Source organism: Aulonocara stuartgranti, assembly GCF_965226115.1.
Source record: "Aulonocara stuartgranti genome assembly, chromosome: 15".
Classification (NCBI taxonomy): domain Eukaryota; kingdom Metazoa; phylum Chordata; class Actinopteri; order Cichliformes; family Cichlidae; genus Aulonocara; species Aulonocara stuartgranti.
This window is the reverse complement of record NC_138951.1, coordinates 9,962,661-9,985,435: the sequence shown is the minus strand read 5'-3', so window position 1 is coordinate 9,985,435 and position 22,775 is coordinate 9,962,661. Positions and strand designations below refer to the sequence as shown.

Below are 22,775 nucleotides of genomic sequence, written 5' to 3'. Positions count from 1 at the left end.
TCAAAATACAGGATTAATTGTTATTTATTTCTTCAAATATGTACAAATCAAAATGTCACATTACATAGCAATGTTTTTAGCTCTCCTTTGGTTCTGTACAAAGTTACTCTGTGCTAGCCTTTCAACGCACCAAAGCAGTGTTAAGGACACTTAGCTAGCAGTCTCAGTATGCCTTTTTCTTCCCTCTTTTGCTGATGCTATAAAGGACCTGAAAATACATCCATTTTCCCCTTTTCATCTGTAATAAAAACTACCCTGATATTGCACATAATTGTTTTTCCTTAATTTTAAAAAAAACACAACGATGAAACAGATTAACACACAGAGAAGGACCGAAAAGGTTCAACTGTGATTGGAAGCCGTCGAACATACAGCGGAAGCGCTGCAGAGTGCACCAATGTAACTTTTTAGTGTTTCTGCTAGAGAAACAAGTGGAATATGGAGCTAGGTTTGATGTGATATGAGAAAAGAAAGAAAAACAAGTGGTGGTGGTGGTTGTTGGTAACCCCCCCCCCCCAAAAAAAAAAAAATCCTAGTATGTGCAGGATTAAACTGTGAACGTTTGTTTTCAATTATTCAAATACGATGAATAATTACAATTCAAACAATGTTTCAAACAAACTATTTTTAAAAAAAAAAAAAACCAACACCCTGAACTGTGGAAGTGTACCATTTATGGCAAATATACCCACACACACCAATGTGTGTATATAATTTATCTAGACACAGGATGGACTGCTACAGATCAAATCATTTAATGACACCAGCCTGCTAACAGAGTCATACTTTAGAGTGTCCATCATCCTGTAACAGCCACAGTGAATCTGTAAATTCCTCTAGAAACAGACCTTCAGAGGGGGCACAGGGGCTTCTTTTGTATAGAGGCTCAGGAAAGGAGGGGGTTAAATTAGTTCAAGGTCTCTGCATGTCACTGGTGCCTTGGGCCTGTGCCGCTGTAGTGCTAAGGTATTGCCAGCTGAGGGCAGCGAGCACCATAGCAGCAGAAAGGTACATGGGCGACAGGTGGTGGGTCCTGGAGCGGAGGCTGGACTGCGACAGGGCGGACTTTTCACGGATTACAGCCAAGATGTGGAGCGTCTTTTCCCGAGACGGGTCGGTGGGGGACACCTTGTGTAATATCTGGAGAGAGAGAGCACATTCAGTACACCAATATGGTGGAAGCAGTAGAGAGAGACTGAGTTTAAAAATAAATAAATAAAAATAACCCACCTCCTGGCTGTACTGGGCGATAATTGTCTGCACAGCACTCATATTGGTGGCTTCCATCATGAGAGTGACTGCCTGCCCCTTTCGGATCTTCACCACTCCCTGAAACACCATGGGGTTGTTGTAGCACGTTGACAGTGTAGCTATTGCCATCACCTGGTCAAGAGAGAAATGACAACATGTGAAGTGGAAGTGTTTGATCATTTCTCATGAGTCAGTATTCATTGGTCTCTCTATTTAAGCGCAACATTTTCCATCGTTTATCAGTTACAGAAAAAGTTATTATTAAAACAAAATATTAAAATGTTTCGCAAACTTTAAATGCAAATCAAAACATGTTCCAGTAAGACCGTAGGACATGGACAGAATGGTTTGTTTTCTGAGCTTGAAAAATAAATAAAAAATGAACAGGTTTAAATGTTATGGTTTGGAGGAGATTGTGACGCAGCGCATACCTGTGGAATGGCACAGAAATTAAAGACGCTCTGGTTGCGCAGGCGGGACAGGTAGGCAATAACATCCGGGACGTGACGCAGAGCATCAGTGACCAGCAGGTTGAGACAGGACAGCGCCGACTCCAGCTTCTCAGGCTGGGCCAAATCCTCAAGACGGCCTGCAAACTGGCTCCAAGCCTGCACACAGCATGTAACAAGGATTTTATTTATCTGTACTGGCACCAGCCTTGGCTGGATTCTGTTCGTTATGTACTTCTTAGAAGCCTTGAGCAAATTTCTTCAAATTTAGTACAAACACTTATCCCACAGACCCGAGAATAAGTTGATTAGAGATTGGAGGCCAGGGTGAAAGCATGGCCACATGACTGTCCTTTTATTGTAAAACTGCAGGCTTCCTGAGGGACATCTGAAACTCTTCTTTGGAACGTTGACCGCATTTGGTCCATTTTCTGTCAAGACAACCCAACACTACTATCATAATGTTGAGCTCCTGGCTCTGGAGAGGTCACTATCCATGGCTGATAGTGTCCTCTCTGCGTTTTTCTATGCAGGTAGGTTTTCAATCTGATGGAATTATGAATGCAGAAAAGTACCATCGATTTAGACAATTTCTCCAACACCGCTGGCTGAAGTTCAGCCCAAATCTTGGGGGCATGACTTTCATATACCGTTCACCTGCTGTAGATAATTTTTGGAGACCTGCTTCCTCTTCTGCCCTCCACTTGTCCAGTTTCCAGTTTTAAGGACACGCCGCTAAAGATATGCCAAGTTTTCAGCTAATACCTCTTAAAGAATCACTTTGTTGGTACAAAAATACCATTTAAAAAGCTGTTAAACTCTGGCATAGACTCAACTAAATAAATGGGAACAAATGATGTGCTTTTGCAACAGGCTAGTTACCAAATGCCCAAAGATACCATTTAAAATGGGTTATTTGCCAAGTTAACCGTTATTTGCAGACATCCCACGAATTAGGTGGGTTTGTTTTGGGGTTGTTGTTTTTTTTTTTCTTTTCTCTCCATAGGTCAGTGTTAAGTGGCTTAACAACAATAACAACAACAGTCAAGGGCTGAGGCAAAATGAGTGAAAAAGCAGCCAATGTCCAAAGACAAACTCTGAAATACCTACAGAAACCCTGGAGAACTCTTGCTTCTGACCACTTTAAAAGGAAAGAAAGTCTGGGTCCTTGGAAGCAAAATATAAAAGAATGATAGGTGCATCAAGATTTTTTTCATAGTACCACATTTTCTAGTGTCACAGTGATCTTAACCTTTGACCGGCAACATAGATTTTCCTAGAGCCCAAGTAAAGGTTTGCACCACATTCTCAGAAATGTCAGAAAGGCCTTCTGTAGCCAACACAAACAGACGTTTGTACAACATGAAAACACTACAAATAGGACCACAGCCGTCACTAGTGTTAAGCATAAATAAATTAAAAAATAAATAAATAAATAAAAAAAAGACATTACACAGTATAAAGCCCCTCCTGCATAGAAACAAATGTTACAAAGCACATTTTGTATTATGAATATGGCAGGTGTCTGTGAAGGTTCTCAGTCATCCAGGTCATTGTAGTCTAAGGAGCTTGGAAAGAAAAGCGTCTGGACTTTAAGTTGCTTGAAATATGGCAGATATTGCTAAGTATTTATGACTGCACCAATGAGTTCAGTAGGAAATAGCATAATTCCTGGAAAATTGCCCCATTCATGTGAACATGGTCACAGCTAGATTAGAAACCCCTGGGCTGACGTATCGAGTTGATAACCTCCTTCGTGCGACTGCTTGGCCCGATTCGGGTAAGCAAACCCAGATAAGTGAAAGATATCTTGGGTATTCTAAACTTGCTTCATAGTACCGGACCCTGGTCAGGCACACTGGTATTAGACAAGAGATTTTGTTTCTACCTCTTGTGGCCAGAAGGCACGTCCCTCTTGTGTGTCCTCTAGATAGTCTCGGATGATGTTAGTCTTTTGGAGAAACAGGCCCATGGAGTTCGCAAGTTCAGTGTCCTGCCCAACTTCAGGGTCCTCCAGCTGAGACGCAGAGAACAGCCGGGACAGGCCAATGCCGACTAAACCGGCAACATAGTGACAATACTGCACAAAAACAGAAAAACAAATCACAGTGCAGGACTTAAGAGAAACAAAATCCTGGCTTATGATTAAACATTCATATTATGTAATATTCAGAGCTGAATCATATAGCTACATGACAAGATTCTTTAGATTAAAAATCTCTTCTACAGGAGTGTCCTGGCCAAGAAAGACAGCAGTACAATCAGAGGAGTTTTATAAAACAGTAGCACGCACACGCACGCACGCACCCATAAAGCAATTAAGTACAGGCAATAAAAAAAGAAATATATAAAACCTCTGTCTCAATAAATAATGAATAAATTAGTCAAAGCAAAATTGTCTACTGCCATAATTAAAGGAAACATTTAAAATCACCTTCCTTAAGTTCTGGTTGATTCTGCAGCTGATTTAAGAAGTAAGGAGCTACAAATCTGAACGCTACTGTAGCTAATTCAATAAAATTGTAAGCTTACTATCTGCTCCTGAGCTGTACCAGTGAGTCAACAGCTAGTTTGTAGCTTACAAATCTCTGATAACATCCATTCAGTTTTTAATCAGAGTGATGACATTTTATTCAAAATAAAAGGCTTTTATTTTGCAATGTAATAATTATTTTGGGTCGTTACTCCAGTAATTTTAGAACTTACTCTTTATGTCCCCCCCCCAACTCAAAGCAGTCATTTATGTAGTCATTATGGTGCTAGAACAACTAACAGAAGCATAACATTTACCTGGTCCCACTCCTTCATAGATCCCACTTTCTTCTCCAGGAATTCAGCCATTCCCACTCCCATACGGTGGCAGATATCCGAGATGACGTCTCTGTATTCCTGAGCGAGGTTTCTGAATTCCAGCGATATCTGGTTTTAGAGGACAAAGGTTATAGTTACCAATTAGTCACTGCCTTAATTTGCCCAAACTTGGTAAATAACCCTTGACAACCCACTGACCGTTGGGAAGTCTTCCAGGACCTGACGATCTTTCTCCTGGCTCTCCATGAAGCACCACTCATCCTGGTACAGGAAGGTGTGGAAGTCATTGAGCATGGGAACCTTCTTGTCCAGAGGAATGGTCATGTCATCCTCCACTGTGTCCAGTGCACGCAGAACCAGGTAGAAAATGCAAACTGCATGTCTGGATCATAGACACAAGGAGGATTTACACAATGATAAAGGTAGCAGGTATGTCAAGTGTCTATATGTGAAAAACTCCTGCATGGCTGCATCAAAGATATTTTTTATATTCCTATTAATACTACTCAACAATAAACTTTAAATGCAGAAAAAGAAAAGGTACATGGCAGCCTTCACCTCTGCAACCCTGAAAAGCCTGCAATGGAAACGTTAATTAACACCCATTTTATTTATGGAGAGTCTTTCAAGTACATAGAAATGTAGTTTGATATCAAAATTTTATTTAAGATTCGCGTTTAATATCTGGCTCAAAATGAAAGAATTAAACTAGGGTTCATAAAAGGAATGAATGCCTGTCAGTCTGTCTTAGATTACAGGGATATTTCATCCCAAATAATGAATTGGGAAGGTCCTGGTCCAGGTCCCTCTCACAGACCAAAGATATGCATGTTAGATTAATTTGTGATTCCTTTACCCGCCATGGTATTTTGCTTCACATGATGCTGGTAACAACATCACACAGCCAGGACAAAAAAAGTCTGTCATACAAAAACCTAACATGTACTTTTTGAATGTATATCTTTAGTTTGAGTACTTGTTTATAAAGTTTGTCATCACAACTTGCCTGATGACGCTTTGGTGCTGTACTGTGGGTCAACTGCTCTCAGCGTTTCTATTATTTTTGTAATACTCATCCTAAATGTTGCCTCCAGCATATGCCCTCCATACAACTATAGTTAAAGACTAAAACTGGCACTGAAACGAATCCCAACTAAAGTAAGACATTCTGGAAATAAACACTAAACGGAATTAATAATACTAAAAAAAATGTCAAAAGTCGACAAAAAATAGAAACTTATGAGATAAGTTGAGGGATTTTTTTTTTTTTTTTAAAGGGGGAGTGTTTCGGCCAAGACCCTTTGTTTTGCTCTAAAGAAAACAAACCGTGTGCACGCACACACGTGTCCTCACCTGGAGCCAGCTCCAGTAAAGTTTTACTCACCTCAACTCACCGTCCAGCGCCTGAATCACAGCTGCAAAGCTGCGACTGGTTTGGTTCAGGTACAGGTAGCAGGTCCGCAGACTCTCAGTCATGGACTCCTGACAGGAGAGACAGAGAAAAGCTGTTTGTCGGTAGAAGCCTGCAGGTCTGAGGGCGCTGGAGGGTCGGGCGGCCTCTTGCAGGCCCCTCTCCCCGAGCCTCCACCCGTGCAGGAGAGAGCGTGGAGCGGAGCCGCAGCCACGCGGAGCCACCGAGAGAGAGCGCTTGAACACGGACAGAGACAGCGGACACTTGCAGCAAGCTCCGGCCATACGAAAAACCGACAGCGAGAACGACTCTGCAGCTATGAAACCACACTATCCATGTTGACGCCACGCCTGTTGAGGAAGCGTGAAACATGAAGTCCATGTAGAGGACAAGAGAGGTGAACAACGCTGTGTGGACGACGCTGCGTGGAGTTAAATAAGCGCCCCGCGGATCTTTAAGCACTTTAACCTTGAACCGTGGCTGAGCGTGGCCAGTGCGCAGCGTTTGTAGATCTGCTGTTATGAGCAGGCACACTCCTCCCACCCCTGCCCCCAAAACAACGCCAGCTGAAGTTCACTTTCATAACCTACTTCCCGCATGCTAAAAATGGGGGGGGGGTCCGATTTGGGGTTTTTGCTGCACTAAAGCCTTTTTTCGCTAAAGGTGAGCAGTGTTTTCTTTTTAAAGAAAGCACGCATTAGCTGCTATTTAGTTGTATCTCCATGCACGCATGCAGCTAGATAATGTTGGCTGTGCGCGATAAGCAAACAGTCAGCTGTGGGGTGTCGACTGCGACTTTGTGCAATATAAAGCCTTCATTGCAATAGAAAAACAAACCTTAGCAAGTTTGAACACCCCTCCCCCTGAAAAAAGCAGAACTCATGAAAACTGTATTTTGCTGACATCTGGTGGGAGACAGCGTGAAGGACGGGAAAATTCGTGACCTGCAAGTCTGTGATACTCCAGGAAAAAGATTTTTAAAACAAATATATGAGACGTATACTAAAACAAACGGACAACTCATTATAACCTTTATTTCTCTTTTTAATGTTTACATCGATTGTGCTCAGACATTACTGCACTTGTGTTGCTTTTGCACAACAATTTGGCTTTTAATACAATCAGATGACAGACTTGAGCTCTAACGTTTGACATCCTGTGCAGGTTTGTTCCTCGGGTGCTTTAATCCAAATCTTAAATGAAGAATATTTTTACTGTGTGTGTGTTTTGTTTAAGTAATGCTGCCAATCCGAGCACGAAGCCTCGTTGGCATGGTGCAGTCTGCAGGCTCTCCGGGTCCTGCCTCTGGGTCACATTGGCGTTAAAACAGTGGGATTATCCGTCAAACACGCGCACAGCATCTCTCCCCACCGGTGCGCCCTCCAAGCTCATTATGTAAGGTAAATCCCAAGTCAATGGTCATCTCTGCCTGTGTGAGTAGACTGTGTGAGCGCAGATCTAATTTGACAAAGTCCAATTAGCTGTCTCTGTTTTCACCCGGATCGTTTGGAGCAAAACTAAGGACCGTGTTGCTCAGTTAGGTTTGAGGTGTAAAGTGCCAGATATGGCTATGTGCTTTTTGTTTTGGTTTGTTTTTTTTCCTCTGCGCAGACTCACTGTGATGATGCTCTGAAAAGAGGAACGGCTATCTGCTTTTTAATCCGCGCAACATCCTTTCTTTGCGTGTGGCTGATGTGTTAGTATTCAAACGAATCTATAAATATGAGCTCAGACTGCGTTTTCGAGTAGATTTTACTCACATAATCCAACTTTGGCATGACGGCTCTGCATCCACCCATCTTAAATTTAAACAGGTTGAATATCTCCTCCGGGTGACCCAGCGACTTCAGGATGTCCATGTTGCTTCAGGTGTTCAGCGGTTACTCTGGCAGACTGACAAGATGTAGCCCCATCAGATATTCGTGTCTCTGAGATGCGGCAGCACCACAAACATGAGCGAGGACACGGTTTGCGGCCGGGAGCCTCGTCAGATCAACGGAGCGTCTGATTGGCTGGCGAGTCATGGGCTTAGAGGTTAACGTCCAATGAGCGGCCAGAGTGACTGGTGTGATGCCCCGCCCCGCCCTGGGCTGTCAGTGGAGCCCAGCTGCTGATTGGTCCGTTAGTTAATCAAGAAAGAAACTGTCTGCTCAATGAAATCGTGGTAATCCCGGCCAGGTCTGATACCTGTTGACTGTTTATACACAGCAGCACCTTGTATGTTATAAAAACAAAGGCACTGGTGAGTCTTTTTAACCAGGAAGGAAGTGTTGTAGCTCCAGTTAAGGTTCTCGGGTACTTCTAAAGCTGGAGATCATTCTCACAGCTGCTCATCCAATGTGCAGGTTGGTTGGGAGTTTCCATCCCTCCTGAAATCCACAATCATCTCCTTCTGTTTTCTTGACACTGATGCAGAGATTGTTATCCCATGCATCAAAGCATCAATCGCTTTACCCCCATCCTGCAGTCAGACTCATCATTGCTCGTGATGCATCCCACCACTGTGAAGTTGGAGCATACTGAAACTACTGCGAATACAAAAATTGGACAAGGAAGCTGTCCTATGATAAAAAAAAAATCAAAATCCGACATTGCATTCGTGTTGAAAATATATTTCCCTGTCAATTAAACGACGTGCTTGTAAGGTCATTTGCTCATTTGCAGCTAAGGAAGGCCGCAAAATCCGTGATAATCTGAACCGATTCATTGCCAAGTAGATCATCAACAGTTCAATAGAGGACACCTAATGGCCAAAGTCAAAACACGGTGAGCACACAGCCAAGTGTTTCTCTGCTCCTTTTTAAATTTAATATTTTTACATTTTCCCCTCATTTATAGCCTTTGTCTACAAACTAGACATATACAATGTATGTATATAATATATATTGTTGTGCATATTTACAGCCAGCTGCCGACTGGCCTTCGGGCTAACCAAAATTTATTTTAAGCCAAAATGAAACCAAAGAGAATCATGCCCCCTCCTCCCAAAAAAATCATGTGGCTAGACGGTATTAACAGGTATTAGTCAGTGTCCACAACAACACCATCTAACCTCACTTAGCTTGTTTGTGTATGTGTGAGAAGTTGTTTCCTGATGCTTTAAAATACCCGGTTCACTCTGTAACACATGCTTATATGTTAGTGCGTCCCTCTGCATCAGTGTGAGCTGTAACTGGTGTATTCCAAGTTTTCAATGTTGCACTTGCACATTTTACATGCTTTGAAAACTAAGGCTCAGACAAGCTTGTCTGTCAGTCCCACACTTAACCTTTAACTGATTTCCTCTGTATCATTAAATGTTTATAATTATTAGGACAAAAACCTATTGCTGTTATTATTTTCAGTAATTATATTGTGCAAAGTTTCAAATAAATCCTTTACATTTGATATCTGTGTATGAACACTTTTAAAGTTTACTCTATATTAGATCTAAACCCTCCACGCTGGAAGGCCAGTTTCACTGCTAGCACCTGGCACCCTCGGAGGGGTTTTATAAATATCGGAAAATAGTTTGAAGTGATTTGACTGAAAACACTAATGCGATGCTGGACCGTGCAGAGGAAGGTGAGAAATCGACACATCAGTCTGCAGTTTGGGGAACTCAATGAGCAGAAGAAAAATTAGAGGGCTGTGCGCTGTGTAGACCACAAGAGGAACACACAAACTTCTCAATGTTGCACTGCTCACACAAGGGCCAGAGTCTCTTTGTCTATGACAGGATAATTCAGGCGGTATGAATTAAATCCCCTACATGACCAGAATGATGTAGAAAGGTGTCAGCTGAGCTAATTGTAGACTCGACTAAATACCGACTTATCCAAAATGTACCATGTACGGAGGAGCGAAATCTCCAGGCAAGCCAAAAATGTCTGAATGTTATTACCAATATTAATCCCACCTGCCCTAGCTCTGCTGTGTTCCAGAGTGTAAAGAGATGCAGCAACCGCTGATGTTCATGGTTACTTCCTCTTTGCAAAACTGGAAAACTGCTGGAGTGTGACACAAAATAAGTAGGTTTAACACTTTCTAAGGGAGATGTCACCTGTATGGGTGAACACTGGGGCCTATATATGGACTGGAGCCATAGTTTCTCTTGCTTTCTTAAAATTTCTTAAGATGACAATCAATTCATTACATCTATTACAAGACAAGATATGCAGTCAGTGTGAGAGGAATTCAATTTAATGTGAAAAATATACAACAAGACAAACAGCTTTTGTAGCCATATTACCAAGTTACCTGTAATTTGAGTTTTTGTATGTCATACTTGCACTGTTCTTGTCTTGTTCTACTTGCATAATGTGTATGTTTAAGCTGTGGACCCTAAGCTTCACAATTTCATCTCTCTGTATACTTATATACAACTGGGATGACAATAAAGTTTCCTTTGACAGTTTGAAATGTGTCAGATCTTAAACGTTACGTCTCAAATGAAGATACACAGATTTCTTGAATGAGAACGCTGCAGTCTGGCACCTCTGGCTGTGGCAACATGCACCATATGAGTTTACTGACCTTGATGATCTAAGACAGAACCAGGAAAGGACTTTTTACTTTACTTACTCTCTTCCTCGATTTTTTTTAAGCTTTGGATTTTGCAAAAAATACTTTCTTCCATTAAACTCGGAAGCTTTAAAACTAACAAGTTGTATGAGCGGCCTGATAGCTGAGTACTAAGAGTGAAGGCCAAAATCTATCAGCAAAAAAAGAAAGAAAAAATCCCCCCAAAATTAAATGAATAATCTTGACAGGCGCTCAACATGAGCATATTTCCCCAGTCTTGGCTCATTTACACTGGCTTCCAATACGTTGTAGAATTGATTTTAAGATTTTATTGCTTGTTTTTTGAATCTCTAAATGGATTAGCTCCGTCATACCTCTATGATCTGTTAACTAAAAATACTCCTAATAGAACTCATGTCAGCTGATAAGTTGCTTCTAGTTGTCCCTAGAAGCAGGCTAAAAAACAGAGGAGACCAGGCCTTTGCGATTGCTGCATCCAAACTTTGGAACAGTCTGCCTCTTGAAATTAGGGTCTCTCCAACACTTGACATTTTTAAAACCCGTTTGAAAACACATTTTTACTCTGTAGCTTTTAATTTTGACAGAGTTTTGTTTTGTTCTTTATGTGTGTTTGATCTACTTTTTCCTTTTTTACTATGTCCAGCACTTTGGTCAACCTGTGTTGTTTTTGAAAGTGCGTATAAATAAATTAATTGATTGACTGATTGATTGAATATTTTAAAAAATGTCTTCTGAAACACAGTTAGAAAAGCACCACACATAAAAGAGCACATATGCAAATTAGTTCTAAAAAAAATCAAGTTGCCAAGACAAGTTGCCTCTACTCGCTTACCTCCGTCAACTGAAACCACAGGAAGGAAAACACCTAGAAGACAGATTAAAAATACAAATACAAAATATGTCAGCGTTGTTTAAAATTACACAGTGAAAAGCACCACACAGCTGTTTTAACTGAAATATATCATAGATGGGAGCAGACTTCATAAATAACTCTGTCCTTTTATGAGGAAAGACTCCTGAGGGCTGATGTTTAATAAAAGAAGCAGCTCTTCAGCAATGTTTAGGTCATAGCCACAAAGGCCTGAGTATTACTGGAAGGAGGAGCTACGTACTGACAAATGACAGCCTGGCTGAAAAAATGTAGTGCAACAGATCAGGTTATGAGGCTTTTTCTGTCTGGAGATCCTAAATTAAGACAGAGCCTGGCAAAGAAGGGTTATAAGTTTGGCTGAGGTGAGAAGACTGGATGGATTTTCCAATGTGAAATAGTTTCCAGGTGTTGTAACAAGACGATCACAAATTCTTGTGTGTATTTGTTTTGTTTTAGGCAATAGTGAACCAAATGTAGTCACACAAGTAGTTCAATAATATGTTACCTGCGGGAAATGAAGAGTTATTGAGTCAAGTAGTGTCTGTTTAGTTAACTACTAAATCTATATATAAAAAAGAAGAAATGTGACCACATAATACAGGTCGGTTCATCCAACAATATCAGCTATAGCTGGTACAGTTTGATAAAAACGTATCCAGTGTGTTATCCTGCTGCAAGCAGCCATCACAAGATCAGTACACTGTGGGCTTAAAGGGATGGTAATGGTCAACAACAAAATTCAGGCAGTCTGTGGCTTTTAAATGTTGCTAAATTGGTACAAAGGGGCCCAAACTGTGTCAGTAAAATATTTGCCCGCAGCATCAGCACCACCCTGAACCATTGATACAAGGTGCGAGTGATCCATGCGTCCGTGTAGTCCGGAATTCTTATCCTACTATCTGAATGTTGCAGCAGAAACGGAGAGTCCGCAAACCAGGCAACATGTTTCAAATCTTCTGTTGTGCAGTTTCGGTGAGCAGGTGTGAAATGTGGACTCGGTTTCTTGTTCTTAGCTGACAGGAGTGGAACCTGGTGTGGTCTTCTGCTGCTGATGAAGCCCATCTGTTTCAAGGTGCTGTGCATTCAAGGATGCACTTCTGCATATGCTGGTTGTAGCAATCACTTATATGATTTACTGTTGCCTTCCTATCAACTCAGCGCAGTCTGGCCGTTCTCCTCTGACCTCTGACATCAACAAGACTTTTTCACACAACTATTTTCTCTTTTTCTGACTGTTCACTGTAAACATTGGAGATTTTTGTGTGGGAAAATCCCAGCAGCAGTTTCTGAAATATTCGGCTGAGCTCTTTTGGCATCAACAACCATCTCATGTCCCTGAACCAGGTCACTTAAATCACTTTTCTTTGCCATTCACACAGCAAGTGTCCAACAAGTTTTAGCTCTTCATCAGTACCAGACACAGTTCCCATAAAACTACAGATGTCCTTAAAAGAACCGAGGTTTAACATCGTCATTGTCCGGCTCCATCCATCCATCCATTCGCTTATCCTTTTCAGGGTCGCGGGGGTCGCTGGAGCCTATCCCAGCTGTCATAGGGCGAGAGGCGGGGTACACCCTGGACAGGTCGCCAGTCTGTCGCAGGGCTAACACACAGGGACAGACAACCATTCGCACTCACATTCATTCGCACATTCACACCTAGTGACAATTTGGATTATCCAATTAACCTATTCCCACAAGCTGCATGTCTTTGGACGGTGGGAGGAAGCCGGAGTACCCGGAGGGAACCCACGCAAACACGGGGAGAACATGCAAACTCCACACAGAAAGACCCCGGCCTGATGGTGGAATTGAACTCAGGACCTTCTTGCTGTGCGGCAACAGTACTAACCACCGTACCACCGTGCTCATTGTCCGGCTTTTGTGTGAAATTCATTAATAATGGATATATTTGCATCACAGGACAAGCTGTGGTCACCCCTGGACACGTGAAGCCTGTGCAACTAGAAGGACCAATCTCCTCTTGGAGCTGACATCATCCTGGGCTAACGCACAGCAATCTGGGATGAAAGTTTTGGAGTATCTAAAATTTAATCAAGCCACAAATCATTTTTTCCTCAATGACTCAGTGAACAGTAATTTTTTAGTTTCACCACGACATCACTGATGAATGCTGTGAAGACAACAAACAGCATTCTTGGGCAGTGATTGAAAGACAGGAGGAGATTATCGTGTACGGGCCTTATTATCCTAACTATAGAGAACATAGTGAGGACCTCGTTATCAGCCAAACCCAGGAACTTCTGGAGTCAGAGAGTTTCTCTGAAGACATAAAGGGCTACATCTTCACTGTGAACAGCCCAAGTTTGGCAAGATATGCCAACCCGTGCATGCTGAACTTGGTTCATAAGGCTCTGGAGAGGTGGAATGCACTTGGAGTGAAGACTCATATTGGCCATATGAAGTGCTTGGGCTTTAGAGGAACCAGAGAAAATCTGTTTCAGGGTGTTAACTACAAACAGGTGGAGTGCCTAAATCAAACTGTGGACTATGAGAGTTATGTTAAAGCAGCTGAAATGAGCACCGATCTTAATCTTTTGTGTGAAACTGTGTTTTCTCTTCTTAAGCGCTTGCTGGGGCCTCAACAAGAAAACATCCACTTTGCAGCCACCATGCAGAAGCAGGACAGGAAGACTTATTTTAAAAGCATGCGTTCTATATTTGAAAGCAAACCAGCGCATGAGAAGAAAAAAAATCCTGACGCAGAGGGTGAAGGCACTGATCGACTCTGCAGAAGTTCTGCTTTCGATGAGTACTGAAAGTCTCCAGGAATATTTAGAAAGAGGGCGTGTTTTTGCACTTGGTTACACATTTAGCTCACAAGCATGTGATGCTGGCCTCGAGGATATAATGAGACTTGCGTTTCAGCAGTGTTGGAGGGACTTGGTACAGGACAAGTGTGCAGAGGTCATCAGAGAAAAGTTGACTGAGGACTTTAACCACTGTGCCCTTCAGCTTTTTACCAAAAACACCGTGAACATCACAGAGCAATTTTTACAAATTGGGAAATTAAGAGGACTCAAAGGCTCCACGTGCTTTTGAGAAGAAGATGAAGTTATTGTAAGACACTGTCATTAGAAACAGAATGAATTCCACCACCTTTGCATACTGTTTGCATTATGTCAAAATGCTGTGTCTTTATTAGTGTCTTTGTCTACAATATGTCACAGATCATACTGGAGTGGAGTTTTTACATAGAAGCAGTAGCAATATCCTACATTTACAATGGTTGCCTCCATGCTTTTAGAAAGCAAATTGAAGTAATGCTAACATACTGTACAGTTAATCCTTTATACAGCTTATTGGTCAGTCCTTATATAGTAGATGGTAATCCGATGATGACGGTGATGATAATGATGTGGTTTGGCGCTAAACCTTTTAATTAAAGTCCAGTGGTTGCATGCCTGTGCATCTGTCAGCAGGGGGAGCTATGTGGCCTCCACATCACAATCATCACGTGCACTCTTCCTGCGCAGGTAGTTTATCATGTGTTGTAAGAGATGCCAATACTGACGTGTATTTTTCATACTTTGAATGGAAGAAAGTGATAAGGAGCTGTTATTATTGCACTGAGTAGTAGATCGTGTAGCGATCGGATAACTGGCACTGGGGAGTGGTGGATCCCATAAAGTAAGTTTAGGGGGGAATAGTCATTCAAAGGTTAGATGGGCTAATTACACAGTTGCCTTTTAACTGCAGATTCTTGTCAGCAGAAATACCGATCTGCCAATGACAAAACATACTGTTGTGCAGGATGGCCCACTGCCGTGGATCCCTGGGACACTCTATATAACCTGTTTTATATTTGCTTTACCTTCTATTGCAGTTTGAAAAGAGTATAACAGATCGCTCATTGTTTCAGTTTGCTGAATTTAACCTGCATAGAAACACTTAATAGTTTGCGTCTGCTGCAATCTTATTACATTACAACTAAACTACAAAAAAGTACTCGTTTAATTAAACCTGCAAACCCTAAAAGGCACTGTACTTTCCCCTAAACAGCGTGCCAGTTTCTTTGGATGAATCCAAGGGAAGATTTTATCCCACACAGTTAAAAAAAAAAAAAAATCAAAGCTTTAAGCACCATGAAGAAAAATGTGTGGAAAGTCTATTGTTGAATTGCCTTGATACAACCAGTGGAAAGTGATCAACTCTACTATATTTCTGGTTCTTTTATATACATGTATCTGAGCTGGCCTTTAAATACACTTTCTGTAAACCTGGTGGTGCAACTTTTTACATTAAGTTTAAAAATTGTGATTTTCTTTTTAAACATTTTTTGTGTATTTTAATGTTTTTCCTTTTTGGCAAAATATCCACAATCATATGCAAATCAAAAAAAAAAGTTAATTTAAAAAAAATGACTATAACTATTATTGTCATGTATTATGTTACAGTATTTATCTGTCGAGGAGGGTGACGAAAAGTTTTCTGTCGTGTTACTGAGTGAATCTAGTCACTGCTCTTCTTTCAGATTTCTATAACAAAGTCCATTCAAGTCCTTGTTTGCTCTGAGTTCACACACAGTGTGTGCAGCACTGTAAGGCCTCGTTTCTTCTGTAGTAGCTCCCAGATTTCTGTTCCTGCACTGACAACGCTGCACAGCGGGCAGGAAACAGATGGTCTGAACCCAGAGTCTGTCAGGAGACTTTAATAGGTATTCTGTGGTTAGGTAGGTTTTTGAGATGTTGGGTTGTAGGTTTTTTCTAAGCCAGGATTAGGCTGTTCCAGGGTTCAGCTTTGGAGCCAGAGGACCCGTTGTGCCCCCCAGGGGACATCTTCAGGGGAATGGGGCCTCCTTGAGTTGCCATGTAGGCTGGCAAAGCAGAAATCTGGAGAGATAATGGAGAAGGTGATGAGAAGTGGAATTTTTGCCATCTTTCTGTTCACTTCCCACTACCTCTGAGTGACACGTGGTTAGGGAGGCATTGATTTTTACACTAATGTCTACCAAAAATCTGAGTTTATCGTAAATTTCTTAATGTCCTTTGAGATTTCGCCATTGAGGTGTCTCACCTGTGCATGTGAGCTGTGATGTGTGTACAAGCTGTGATTTTCTGGCTCCGTCTTTATCTGGCGAGTCTCCTCTGCAGTGGTGGTAGTGGTGGAGGTGGTGGAGGCGCGGGGAGTGCTGCTGGGTGTAATCGGAGCCCCCTCATTGCCTGGTGTCCCTGCAGGGTACAGCACAGGTGAGGTTACAGGTGTTGTACACATGTGATCCATCCTTGATACGTAAACCTGTATCACATTTGCACTGATAAATCTAAAAACGTTTATTTCTTCGGTTTGAAAGTACAAAGGACAACAGGTGACAGCAGAAAATTATCACTCTAATGTAGAACACAGGGGAGAAACGACATTTACGGCTCTGCTCCTGCTTGCTCTTAAATAGAAACACAAATATAATCAAGTGTGTTTTTGAAGCCCACCAGTTTGGGATTTATTGAGGTTCTTAGGTTTGCGTTTGCGGGTCTGGATCCCCTCTTTCTTCATAGCCAAAGGTCGAGGGACCTGTCGAGACACAAAGACAAAGAAAGAACCTTAAAGAAAACGCAGGTTGTATTAATATACATTAAACAATCAAAAAGGCTGGAAAACAGTTTTTAAGGAAAAGTTGATCACTGACTTGATGCAGTTTCTTAATGTCTTTTCATTTAGATGTTCTGCATTAATTTTTATTTTGCAAACCATCATATGTGCAAGTTTAAGACAAAGTTAGAGAGGCAAGGCTGAGATGGTTTGGACATGTGTAGAGGAGGGATAGTGGAGCTGCCAGGAAGACCACGGAAGAAGTGTGACAGAAGAAGATACAGGGATAGGTTGAGATGGATGCGACCCCTAAAGGGAGCACCCGAAAGAAGAAGAAGAGTGCAAGAGTTCTCCCATTGTTCTCTCTCTTACCCCGTGGAGTTTCATGTAGAGCCCACAGGCGTTGCAGACCGGCTCTCCCTCTGCGTTTCGTCGCCACAGGGTGGTGGTGGTGGTGTGACAGTTGGTGCAGGACAGGCCCACCCTCCTCGAGGCAGACTGCCACAGATAAAACATGTCGGTCGTCAGTGGAGTGACATTTAGCAAAGAGATGAAAGCATCTGTTTTACAGGACTTGCTAAAGGAGAAGATGAAATCGTGGGTGACCAACCAGCCGTCTCTGGGGTTTGATAAGAGGTCTGTTGATGCCGTTCATCTTATGGTACAGCCCGCAGGCGTTACACAGGTAGTGACCGGTACCGTCTCGCCTCCAGAGGGGGGTTGACATCGCTCCGCAGTTCACGCACTCTCGGCCCTCAGCGAAGTCATCAAACAAATCTGATAAGAGATGACAAATATAAGCCAAAAAGTTCTTTTTCTTGAGATGGGGCCACTGGTCATTTCTAACCTTTTGTAAGTAAAATACAAAATATGATCTGAAGTAACACTCAAATATTACTGGAACAGTTATGCTACAATACTTCTTAGAGAAATTAACCTCCAGCCGCTCTGATACCGCAAATATAAATCCATTGCTTTCCTTTTTTTTTTTTTTTTTTTTTTTTTTGGCTGATAAAAAAAAAAAAAAAAAAAAAAATCCATTGCTTTCCTGTACATTCAGACCCTGACAGTGATCAAGCAGTACAGTGGCATTCATGCACCAGCAGGAGGTGCAGGCTGGATCCACTCAGGGGCCCACACAACCGCAACCTGGAGTCCTTCCTTAGCTCGCAACCCCCCGACCCCCACCCCCATGAGATAAAGGGTGGCTGGAAATAAAGATGGAATAGAGCTCAGTCCTACTGAAATGTCTATCATACCTCTTTCTCTTTTTCTTTTTCACTTAGCGGGACATCTGATAAATGTGATAAATGTAATCTTCACTCTCTCATCTGGCACATAACAAAGTGTCTCCCAAGAACCTCTTAACTATTTGGGATAGGAGACATCAATCTTTGGAATAGAGGTGAGAACACTACTAGTCCTTCTTCATATTTCAGCAATGCCACCACCAGCACGAGCTGTAATCTAAAATACGTGTCAGGTCTGAGAGCACCTTGATAAACAGCAGAAAACAGCAACGTATTAACTGTGGACGTCCCGTTCAAATCCTAATGTGTTTTAATCACACACACTTCGCTGTGCATAATTGCTCTTCTTCAGATAGCGTAAATCTGGCCCACATGTGTTCCTCCCTCGCCGCGCTGTGCAACCGGACAGGCAGTTGCACACATGCAGGCCTCCTCAAGGCTGAGAGCCAAACAGACACGACAGGGCGAGCTAACCTTGAGCGAGGCAGCAATTGTAGCCAACACAACGCAGCAACATGAGACAATACACAAAAGAAATATCTAAATGGAAGTTTTCATGCCCACTGTTTATATGTCAGCGTTTATCATAGTGCGGTTAAAAAACCCAGACACAAATGCTTTAGGAGGCCAGGAGTGAAAATAGAAATACAGAGTGTACATGGTGTCAGCTGTTACAAGGAAAAGGCTAAAGTCAGCAAGATAATGATTGTATCTGTAAACTTATTTTTAACATTAAAAGATTTAACTTTAATAGAATGAGTATTTTCTGAGTATTTTCTTGGGATTTTACACTTTTGCATTTTGGGAAACATAACCAGATTAATTAATCAGATTATCATTTAAGTCATAAATCTTTCTGAAATTTCAATGAAACTTCAATTAAGAAAAGTGATTTAACTCAACATGCTGGCCAACACAGCGTGATTAGCTACTATAAGAAACAATAATAATTATAATAATGTACTGCTGTAAATTAACAGTTCAATTTTCAGCAATGGCAAAATTTTAGGGTACATACTGTACTAAGTATTCCACTCAAGTTTTCTGATTTAAATTCTGATTTTAAAGTTTTTTTAAAAAGATTTTTTTTAAATGTAAAAAAGGGGGGCCAGCATGCGAAATAGGACACATTGTTACACATTATCCAACAACACTGTTTAATTGGCCCCATGAGTGAAAGAATGAAAAGACTAAACATGCCTGAATGCATAATAATAAAATATTTGTATTAAAATATCACCTCTTTCAGGGTTTATTTTTGATACCTTATTTAAGCCTTCAATTTGTTCTTTTTTTTACCTTGCTGTTCTTGCTTTACCTAGTAAAATACATTTTATTATATTAATATTTTATTAACGCATATTAATTATTACAATTTAACCTGATTTTAGGGGTACTTTGTTAGATTTTACTTTAATAGAATTTTTGTATTTTTTTCCATGTTGTTCATACAAATTCCACCTAAACTGCTTTCATGACTTCCAGGAATTTATCAGAGTCATAACATAGATATTAGAATCTGAAATATCGATGAATTATGCTGTCCTTTAGTTGAAAAGTTATCCCCCCCCCCCCCCCCTCAATCTAATTAAACTTGAGCAAAGGATTGTTCAATTTAAGCATAAATAAATCCATGCATTGTATCCCACACTTAATAAATGCCAATATTGTTGTTTTCTACAATCAATATATTTATGGTTTGCAATTTTAACACGACCATGATAGCTTTGCTCAAAAGACAAAACTAAAGTGAATTTAGTTGTTCCATTTGAAGATCAAAACTGATTTTAGTTTAGTGCCCTCACATCCATTCAAGCTAAATGTCACTGAGCATTTCTGTGCGTTGATTAATGAATGAATTCTGATTAGATTTTATTTCCTCTTTTCCATCTTTACGGAACAAATGAGGGAGTTTCCCTTTCCCCAGAACAATGTGCTTTCGGCACCCGGCTGAAAGCCTCTTAATTAAACACAGAGACTTGATTGAATTTATTGAGATTGCACAACAGTGAGGTGTTACTGTTACGCTTGTAAACCAAATCAGAGTGAACACAGGGGTCTTTGTGACGAGTGTGATTGTAATAAGATGAAGAGCTCCGTTTGGATCAATGCTGTTATCTCTCTTTTTTAGAGATAATTTGAGAGATGCTTTTTTTTTTCTCCATGAAACTGTTGAGGGTCGGGGGGTGGGGAGGGGGGATGTGGCAGATGGAAACTGTACATGATATTTAGAAATGAGGAAGTAATGAGCTGTTAATCAGCTGTGAATAATAACTGATGTGGTGAAGAATGAGCGATAACGACTGGTTACTTCTGAGGATACTGAACTGGAAAAGTGGCCAGTTGTGCACGTTTGAATTAAAAGATGTTGCCCACCATCGTTCTGCATAAGTTCAGAAACTTTAGATGTAGGGGGGGAAGACAGTTTAAACAAACACAGTGCTTATTGGTGATGCAGACTATGCAAAACGTGAGCCACACAAAATCTGACAGCCTAAGCAAAATGAATGTGTTGTGAAATCTCCGTCATCCATGGTTCAGAGTACACTGCAGGCTGCAGCTACAGGCCAAAATCACATCCAGTACATAAAGGTCAGATATTAGATTAATCTGTTCACCTTAAAGTGACTTCTAACATGTCTTTTTAAATAATAATTAAATTATATATATATGTATATATATATATATATATATATATATATATATATATATATATATATATATATATGAATCGTGAAAGACTTCTTTAATAAATGATTGATAATATGTGACGCATGGATGAGATTCCCAGCAAGTAAAATCTGTCCTGATCCAAAAGGCCACAGTCAAACACAGCTCATAAACCGCAAATGGTGTTATCAACTCCACTTGTGTTAAATACTAATTTCAATCTTACCAATAATATTGCTCAGATTCATTCATAACTAATAGATAGCATGTTTCCTGTATGTTGTTTACGTTTAACTATTGTAAGTCTAACTTTGGGTGTTTGGATTGAGCCTGATGAGTGTTCATATATATATATATATATATATATATATATATATATATATATATATATATATATATATATATATATATATATATATAGATATATATATATATATAGATATAGATATAGATATATATAGATATATATAGATATAGATAGATAGATATATATATGTGTGTGTGTGTGTGTGTGTGTGTGTATAGATAGATAGATAGATAGATAGATAGATAGATAGATAGATACATACATACATACATACATACATACATACATACATACATACATACATATATAGTTAGGTATAGATATATATAGGGATTTAGAGATGTGTGCCACACATTTAAAACGGCTTATAAAACGTATTATTAATTTTGTTGAATTATTATAGATATAAAACTGTGTGGATTTGCACTCAAATGCATCTCAATTTAGGTTGTGTGAAAATGTTCATTTGTGATCAGCATAAATGTAAAAACGTGAACTTTTAGAAGATTTTCCCGAAGTCTATATAATTTTATATCTTTATAAACTATCAGAAATTGTACGTTAAATGTGTAAATATGAGTAAAAACATATATTCTTGTTCATGGTGTTAATGTTTTAAAATTCAGTTACCCTTTCTTTAAAATCACAATCTGCCTCTTTACAACCGCGTAAAAGTAACAAAATGGAGCCAAAATTGATATTGACCATTAATAATTAATGCACGTTTTTATATTTTTTAGTTTCGCCGATTAACTCTTATTAATTCCAACTTTTAATCTCTAAATTAAACAAATAATTGTGTTCTCCCTTTTGTAATCCATTTCATTTGTGCGTTTTTCCTTCTTAAAATACTGAAACACTGTATTTGTGTAAAGGTGTATTTTATTTCCTCACCTATGTTGGGGTGTCTTGTTGTCCCAGGAGGAGCGCCAGTTTGGAGACCGTGGAGAACCGGACTGTCAAAGGGGGACGCCGGCCACGTTCCGCCCACGTTAGGGCTCATGTAGGCCGAATAAGGGCTGTGATACGACCCGCTCAGACCGCGAGCGCTGTAGTGATCCCTACCGTTAGCGGAGATGTTCAGCGGACTTGTGTAAGAAACTGCCGTCTCCCGGGCCGTGGCCACCCCGGAGGACAGAGGCGGGCTGGTGGAGAAAGTGAAGCGCGGAGACACCGGGGAGTGGTTGTATGAGGGCACCGAGTCTGCCCCCGGCTGTGCCCACGCAGAGTGGCTCGACGCCGGGCTGCTCTGCTGCGACGCACCGGGCGCCTGAAGGTAAGGAAGCGCAGGAATCATGGGTGTGACGACCCGGGTGGTGGGGACATAAACCGGAGAGGTGCCCGCCGAGCCGTTATGAAGAAATCCGGCCTCGTATGAAGAGGGTCCGTGGTTGCTTGTCATTATGCCCTGGTACATATCCTCACCTTGAAGCTGGACATCCGCGTCGGTAGAAGGTATGAAGGCTGTGTGGATGCGGTTACGCACGGAACTACTGCGTGTTACCGCAAAACATCTGGTTTAAAGCAGCTCGCGAAGCTGGCTTAAGTCAGGCTACTTGTTCAGATCTGATCAAGTCAAGCAAAACAGCGCAACACTCAGAGAAGTGAAAATAAACGCATTAGTGAACACACAAGAGAGGAGGAGGAGTGACAGACCCTGTGATCAAGATCCAGCTGTCAT

General features: G+C 41.0%; 2 protein-coding genes across 3 annotated transcripts; both read right to left on the bottom strand.

The window, feature by feature from the left end:
* Positions 1–8: 8 nt before the first annotated feature.
* On the bottom strand, positions 9–8,207 carry fdft1 (farnesyl-diphosphate farnesyltransferase 1). 2 transcript variants are annotated; one of them, XM_082506586.1, is made up of 8 exons: positions 7,683–8,207; positions 5,896–5,993; positions 4,710–4,893; positions 4,491–4,619; positions 3,589–3,780; positions 1,683–1,859; positions 1,231–1,383; positions 9–1,140 (listed from the first exon to the last, which is right to left on the bottom strand). In XM_082506586.1, the coding sequence occupies exons 1-8, from the start codon at positions 7,779–7,781 to the stop codon at positions 913–915; spliced, it is 1,260 nt and encodes a 419-aa protein (XP_082362712.1). In that variant the 5' UTR covers positions 7,782–8,207; the 3' UTR covers positions 9–912. The 2 variants fall into 2 exon arrangements, with proteins under 2 accessions (XP_082362712.1, XP_082362711.1); XM_082506585.1 differs by lacking the exon at positions 7,683–8,207 and having other exon boundaries at positions 5,896–6,797.
* A 6,237-nt stretch (positions 8,208–14,444) lies between these two features.
* On the bottom strand, positions 14,445–22,775 carry gata4 (GATA binding protein 4). Its single transcript, XM_082505497.1, has 6 exons — positions 21,989–22,775; positions 17,478–17,644; positions 17,240–17,365; positions 16,768–16,849; positions 16,355–16,509; positions 14,445–16,170 (listed from the first exon to the last, which is right to left on the bottom strand). Exons 1-6 carry the CDS (start codon positions 22,509–22,511, stop codon positions 16,045–16,047), a joined length of 1,179 nt encoding a protein of 392 aa, XP_082361623.1. The 5' UTR covers positions 22,512–22,775; the 3' UTR covers positions 14,445–16,044.